This window comes from Mauremys reevesii, linkage group 5 (assembly GCF_016161935.1).
Source record: "Mauremys reevesii isolate NIE-2019 linkage group 5, ASM1616193v1, whole genome shotgun sequence".
NCBI classification, from domain to species: domain Eukaryota; kingdom Metazoa; phylum Chordata; order Testudines; family Geoemydidae; genus Mauremys; species Mauremys reevesii.
In genome coordinates this window covers 131,024,078-131,030,811 of record NC_052627.1, presented here as the reverse complement: position 1 = coordinate 131,030,811, position 6,734 = coordinate 131,024,078, and the positions used below count along the sequence as shown (strand labels likewise).

Below are 6,734 nucleotides of genomic sequence, written 5' to 3'. Positions count from 1 at the left end.
GGACGAGTTTGTGTGTCTGTTTCTTTCTGTCTTGTTTATTTGGATTGTAAACTCTTGGGTGCAGGGCCTGTCTCTCACTATGTTTGTACTGCACCTAGCACAATGGAGCCCCAGGGTAGCAATCATTAATATATGCTAGCGCAAGCTAGCATTGTTGGATAAAAGGGACCCTTCATGCCAGGGTTAACATCATGTGGCTCGAGCTTAACCTCAATTGTGGCTGCCTTTGCAAGTCACCTAACTATTTATACAGCACCAGTGGAGTGGCAGGGGCTTCAGAGGCGGGTGTGAAAGCAATGAGCCTGATTCGCCACGGCCTTGCACCTTGCTCCAGCCTTTACACCTGTGCAACGGGAGGGCACAAGGGCGAACGGCTGTGCACGGTGAAGCTGGTGAATAAAACCCAGAAAGCCTGAGTCTGAGCTTGCATGAGTGGCACTCAGAAGCAGCCCCACACTGGCGAACCAGCCCAGAAGCCCCAATCTGGGTTAGGTGAGCGAGGCTTATTCCCCTGAGTAAGGGGCAGCAGGACTCAGCCCTCAATAAGCAGAGCCCATTTAAACGACTCCAGCAAATGCATCCCAAAACACATTTTATATCCAGAGCCTCAACTGCCCTCTGCGTCTGCTGTGTGCCCCCAGGTTTCTAGACGGGGGTCAGCACAGGATTGCCCCAAGTGGTGCAACCCAAGGAGGAAAAGGCCTTTTACCCTTAGGAGTCAATAAGCTGTGGGAGCTGGATGCTCAGCTGGGGTAAATCAACACAGGGCCAGCGATTTCAGTTACACCGATGTAGATTTGGCCCCACGTGTCAAACCGGAGGAAATGGCTGGGTCTGGTTCCCCTTGTGTTCACGGGCGGCTCCATTGACATCAGTGAAGGCACTCTGGACTGGCACAGGCCTGAGTGAGCTCAGAATCAGACCCAGCCCCCCGCTATCCTTCCCCCCCAATGTGCTGGGATTTCGCATGGGGCTGGAAGGAAGAATTATTCATCAGCACCCAGCTAAAGCTCAGAGGAGCTGTTGAGCCCGGGCTGGCTGTTTGTGCCTCTGCACTGAATCACCTCAATTACAGTATTTGCTTTGAGTCTAGTTTGGGAAAGAGGTTTTTTTATTAAAAAAAGCCCCCCCCCCTCTCCCGGCAGTGGTGACAAAGGCCAAGAAAGGCGTTACATCGGCACCAGGAGGGGTATAAATAGGCAGCTGGTCCAGAAAGGAGCCAGCTGCAAACAGGAGGCTGGAAAGCAAAGAAAGCTTCTCTCTGTGCGTGTGAGAGCCTGGCAGCCCCCTTCAAGATGCCCAAAACCTCTCTGCCAGTCCACTTCTTCTGTCTTCTCGCCTTGTCTTCAGCCTGCTACATCCAGAACTGCCCTCGAGGAGGGAAGAGAGCCTTGCCCGACACAGAGATCAGACAGGTACGAGAGGGGCTGCTTGCAATGTGCGTGGGGGGGAGCTCATTCTTCACAGTGTGGTGAACTGTGTTCCAGTACAAAGTGTGTGTGCATGCGTGCATGTGTGTGTGTATGCGTGTGCGCACACACGTGTGTGTGCGAGAGAGAGAGAGATTGTACTTCAATACTCTGGGCACAAGGACTGTCTGTCTTCCAGTCCTGGGTGTGTTAGGCAAACTCAATTTGAGTTCTGGGTGTGAGAGAGACAGGGGCAAACGCCTCACTGGCTGGCAGCTAGATTCAGCTCATTGCCCTGAAGCTCAGAGAGGCATTTTTTAAAGCTTCTAGTTCTCGCTCCAGCTTGCTTTCTTTACAGAAAAGAAGTTACATTGCTTTGAGCGAAAGAGTTTTGCATTGATGCTTCTTAGGAGACAAAGTGGGGGGAAATCTTTATTTCGATTTAGGAAAGGTGCCTCTAAGTTCCCAGTCCCACCCCTTGGCCCCTAATTGGAAGCTGCAGACAGAAAAGCGAGGGAGAAAAATAGGGCGCCAGTCTTTAAATCGACTGAAATTCTTTGGACTGGGAAACTGTGGGGGATGGGAGGGAAGTGGTAAAATGATTGGCACCCTACTAAAACAGGGGCTGCACCTCCTAAAGAGGAGTAGCTGACATTTGTGATTTCCTTCTGCCACCTAATACCCTTTTAATGCAATCTGACTCCGCAAACTTTAATAGTTCTTTTGACTTGTGATTAACGAACCGAAGGTTTGCTCTGTTGCTAGTTCTAACAGCCTCACTAACGCACTAGCAGAGAGAGGGCATCTGAAGCCCATTTGCAGAGCCAGATCCTCAGCTGGTGTAAATGATCTTCAATAGAGCAATGAGAAAACCAGCTATGGATCTGGCCCCCGAGAACCCAGTACTTGTATTTCTTGTGCAAAGAGAACAGATGAAAAACAAATTAAGTTACAGACCTTCAGATGTACTTAGGGTGAAATCCTGGCCCCACACTGGTCAGTGGGAGTTTTGCCATTGACTTCAATGAAGTCTGGATGTCACCCTCAATGCAAGTGTGAAATTAGAGTAATTTCAGAAAGAAAAGCTATATCATAACAGTACTAGCACCAGTGCCTTTTAAACGTATTAAAATAGTTAACAACATACATTGTGGAAGGGATACTAACTCCCATATTGCAGGGGTTAAGCCAATCCCTAGTAGAGACTAGAAGAAGCCCTAATGCAGGGGGCAGATTATCCCACATCTGTCTACTGTGGGGCTCTTGCACCTTCTTCTGAAGCATCTGGTTCTGGCCATAGTCAGAGACCAGATACTGGGCTGGATGGACCATGGGTCTGAGCCAATCTGGCAATTCCTCTGTTCTTTCTTAATGCGACGCCCATCACTTCTAGCTCTTCCTCCTCTGTACTATCCTAAGTAATTCCTCCTACCCGCTTGAATGTAATGACCCCCATCCCTCCCAAGAGGTCAGCAGCCAGGTTGACCCCGAGACCTTCAGCACTACAACCCTAATCTCTAGCACTTGAGCTAAAGGGATAACTCTGTTAGTGTTAATAGCAGTAGGTTGTTATCCTCCAGTGGGTGGACACACACACAAAACGCACTGTGCTAGGATTGGTTCCACTGACCTGTTTCAATGTTTGTAGAATCACGCCTACCCTCCTACCCTTAGTCATTGCTTAGCCAGCCTGCCCATATTTAACTCTTTCTTTGCAAGACTGTCCCTCCAGCCCCCGATTACTTTTTGCTGCTCTTCTTTGAACTGCTTCTAATTAATTAATTAATTAATATCAGTCTGTTAATGAGGTGCCCGGAACTTTGGTGGTCTCAGCAGAGCTGTACTGAGAAGAGCACTCGTACCTCTTTATCCCATAATGCAATAAACCAACATATTGAAAATTCTAGTGGGGAAGAAATTCCATTGACTAGGAAGTTCTAAACATGGGAGCAAAATTGATGTAGCCATGAAAGCATCCTCATTCTACAGCTTGGCGCTAATTCCTTTAAGGCTTGAAGGCATCTTTGCAAACGAGCCACCACCATGTATGAATGGCATTGGCTTCCATATACTATGGTGGAAGCCAAATTGTAAGAGACATTTAAAACAAGACTGAACAAAAAGGGGACACAATCTTGTATTGCCAACAAGGGAAAAAGCAGACAAGCCAATAGGCCGTTTCTGTCTCCTGGTTTTTGGACAAAAACTATGACTGCTAATACCAAGCACTTATCTAAAGCACTGGGAGCCACAGAACATTTAAACCCCTGCACTTACTTCTAGGGTTTGAGAGAATGAATGAGCTTACCCTTTTGCTAAAAAAACCCCAAGGTAACATAGCATCATCTTCCAGCTACTGTCCATGGAAAGATCTGATCCCAGCTGCTATTCTAACAACTGAAAATGATTGTTCCCTACACTGGTAACTTTGCAGGGATGCATCCTCCATTGAAAAAGCTGCATATTGCTTCAAGGGAGGATGAATATTATACTTAAAGTATTTGTCAGTTTTATAAATACCCGATGAGGTAGGTGTGTTTATGGCTCAGTTCACCCACCACTTGAATGCAGCCATCTAGTAAATGGAATAGGTGCCCAGATACTACAGTGATGGAAATGGGATACAAACATGAAGGGGTGGAGCACAGCACCTGAAGCAGAATATCAGCTCCAACTGAAGCTGCAGGGGGCGCTCAGGGAGGCAGGATGTAGTTACCTGGGTGCGGTTCATCCGGGACACAACCACTCTGATGGGCTCTTTCGTGGCATGGAGGCCTTGTCTGCAGCAGGGAAAATGTGTGACCGTGCAGCTGGTTTTAGGGTTGATCTCAGACCCAATCCTGCCTCCTAGCTCCGGTTAAACACCTGCTGAAGGAGTTGGCCCATAAAATCAGCTAAGAATTAACGGCCATTCAACACAATGGGAATTTTGCCATTTATTTCAATGGGGAGCAGGGCCTGGCCCACAACCTTCAGACCTGGTTCACTGGTTATAACAGCTTCCCATTCACACACCTGATTCTCCTGGCTGGTTACTCCATGGACTCACCTCTGATTCCCACGGGTGAGATCAGGCCCCATGCTCATAGCATGCACGAGGGGTTTAGCTGTTCCCTGAGAATGAACCTCCCCCTCCCCATGCAGCCCCTGGCTTGCTGATCTGTCTCCTGTCTCCCCAGTGCATACCCTGTGGTCCCGGGAACAGAGGGCATTGCTTTGGCCCCAACATCTGCTGTGGAGAGGAGCTCGGCTGCTACGTGGGCACTTCTGAAACCCTGCGCTGCGTGGAAGAAAACTACTTGCCTTCCCCTTGCGAGGCCGGCGGCAAAGCCTGCAGCTCAGGAGGGAGATGCGCCGCTCCCGGCGTTTGCTGCAATGATGGTAATAGAGGCGCACCCCCATACCCAGAACAAATACAATGGAGAGGGGCGGTACCTCAAATACTAACAGCCTTTGCCTAGGGGATCATCTCCTCTTCTGGGTACTTCACTGGCCCCCATCTCTGTAGTAGCTGAGCCCCTCACAATCTTTAATGGACTTATCCTCATAACACCTCTATGATGTAGGGAAGTGCTGTTAGCCCCACTCTAGAGATGGGGAATGGGCAGATATTGGCCACCGTCAGAAGCTGGATAATCAATGAGATGGTATGATCCACAATGTCAACTGCTTGACTCTTGGATTTCTGGAAATATAAGGAACAATAATGAACCAAACTTGCCTGACATCTGTAGTTTTTGCTCAGTCATGAATCAGGACAAACTCCTGTTGACTTCCTGGCTGGGGGGGGAGGGTGTTGCATGAGTAAGGACTGAGTATCTGACCTCAATGGGCATTTTGCATGAGTAAGGATTTCAGGATTTGACTCAACACAAAAGCCTATGGCTAATATGACACTTTATATCTTCAAAGCTCTTTACGAGCATTAACTAAAGAGCCCGCCAGACTCAAAGGTAGGTTTCTAAAAGTATTACTATAATCCCGATCTTCCAGATGGGGAAACTGAGGCACAGAGAGGTGAATTGATTTGCCCAAGTCTACATAGTATATCAGTGTCAGAGCTAGGATTACAACTCAGGAATTCCCGGTCCCCCCACTCCTAACTTCTATTTGTAAGGTATTTGCCAGCAAAATGTTATTCATCCACTAGTTGTTTCTGTTTGCTATAGTGAGTTCCAGACAGGTTGTGGTCCCTGGTAAACAAGGGAGACAAAGCTGGAACAAAAGCTCTGTGGAAGTCTTTTTGTGGCTGTAGTTGTAGCTTTTCTGTTTAATAAGTCCCTTCTGTTTAAGAAAGTGCATGGGATCACAGCCTATGACACCAATCCCTGGAATCCACTGCTTCATGTAAGATCAATGATAATACTTTGGTTTTCTTTTCTTGTTTTGAAGAGAGCTGCACCATGGATACCATTTGCCTGGATGACGATAGTGACAGAAGTCGAGAGCCCTCAGAGAAGAACCTGACTGTGCTGGATGGCTCAGCGGGTGACTTCCTGCTCAAGCTGATGCATTTGGCAAACAGGCAGCAACAGGGGAAGCACCAGTTCTACTGAGGGAAGGAAGCAAGATCAGAGACGAGTCTAACAGCGAGTATGTTGCTTACATGCCGCAGCACCTCAGAAAATCATTACAAGATGTAAAGGCACAGCCCTTTGAGAGCACTGTAAATATGTGGCCAATAAAGTCTTTTATTGCACTGTGCTATTCAACTTTGTCCTGTGTCATTCGCACTGAAGTCGTCGGTACTAGGGGCTAGATTTGCAAGAGCTCAGGGCTTTGGGTGTAGACCTCATTTGAAGATCTGCCCATCAATGTCACAGCAAGAGCTGAGCTCTTTTGAGAAGCTGGGGGGTGCTGAGCACTCGGAAATCTGGCCCTTTATGGTTCAGCAGCCCCTCCTCATTCAGTGGAGGGGAGAAGGAGCACCACATTTGCCATCACTGTTCAGACCTTCCAAAAGCCTTTGCCGAGTTCCCCCAGCTAAGTGAGGCAGCAGATAGTTCAGCTGTACAATGCAGGCAGAAACCAGACCTCATGGGGTACAAACCTTCAGCAGCACAGCTCCCACTAGCCCCCTCCTGGAGCACTGACTTAGAGGATCACTCCTGGCAGCACGTGAGTTTCCCAGAAGACTCCCATAGGAGGCTATCCGGTCAATCCTGCCCAGCTTGGGAGGTCTAAAGGAACACCCCCGCAAGGCAGGCTAGCTGCAGAGAGTGGCGTGGGTTTTCAAAGTTTTCAAAGGCTCCTGAGCACCTGTGGGTACGTCTACATGGCAAGCAGAAACCCATGGCAGCGAGTCTCGGAGCCCAGATCTACAGG

General features: G+C 48.5%; 1 protein-coding gene across 1 annotated transcript; it reads left to right on the top strand.

Moving 5' to 3' along the window:
• Positions 1-1,211: 1,211 nt before the first annotated feature.
• LOC120406003 (vasotocin-neurophysin VT-like) lies at positions 1,212-6,084 on the top strand. Its single transcript, XM_039540108.1, has 3 exons — positions 1,212-1,415; positions 4,589-4,790; positions 5,802-6,084. The coding sequence occupies exons 1-3, from the start codon at positions 1,296-1,298 to the stop codon at positions 5,963-5,965; spliced, it is 486 nt and encodes a 161-aa protein (XP_039396042.1). The 5' UTR covers positions 1,212-1,295; the 3' UTR covers positions 5,966-6,084.
• Positions 6,085-6,734: the final 650 nt, after the last annotated feature.

What these genes read in the sequence shown, in the direction of transcription:
- LOC120406003 (XM_039540108.1), top strand. Translation starts at nt 1,296, where the DNA reads ATGCCCAAAACCTCTCTGCCAGTCCACTTCTTCTGTCTTCTCGCCTTG. An exon ending in CCGACACAGAGATCAGACAG is followed by an intron (nt 1,416 to 4,588) that starts GTACGAGAGGGG and finishes CTGTCTCCCCAG; the next exon opens with TGCATACCCTGTGGTCCCGG. An exon ending in CGGCGTTTGCTGCAATGATG is followed by an intron (nt 4,791 to 5,801) that starts GTAATAGAGGCG and finishes CTTGTTTTGAAG; the next exon opens with AGAGCTGCACCATGGATACC.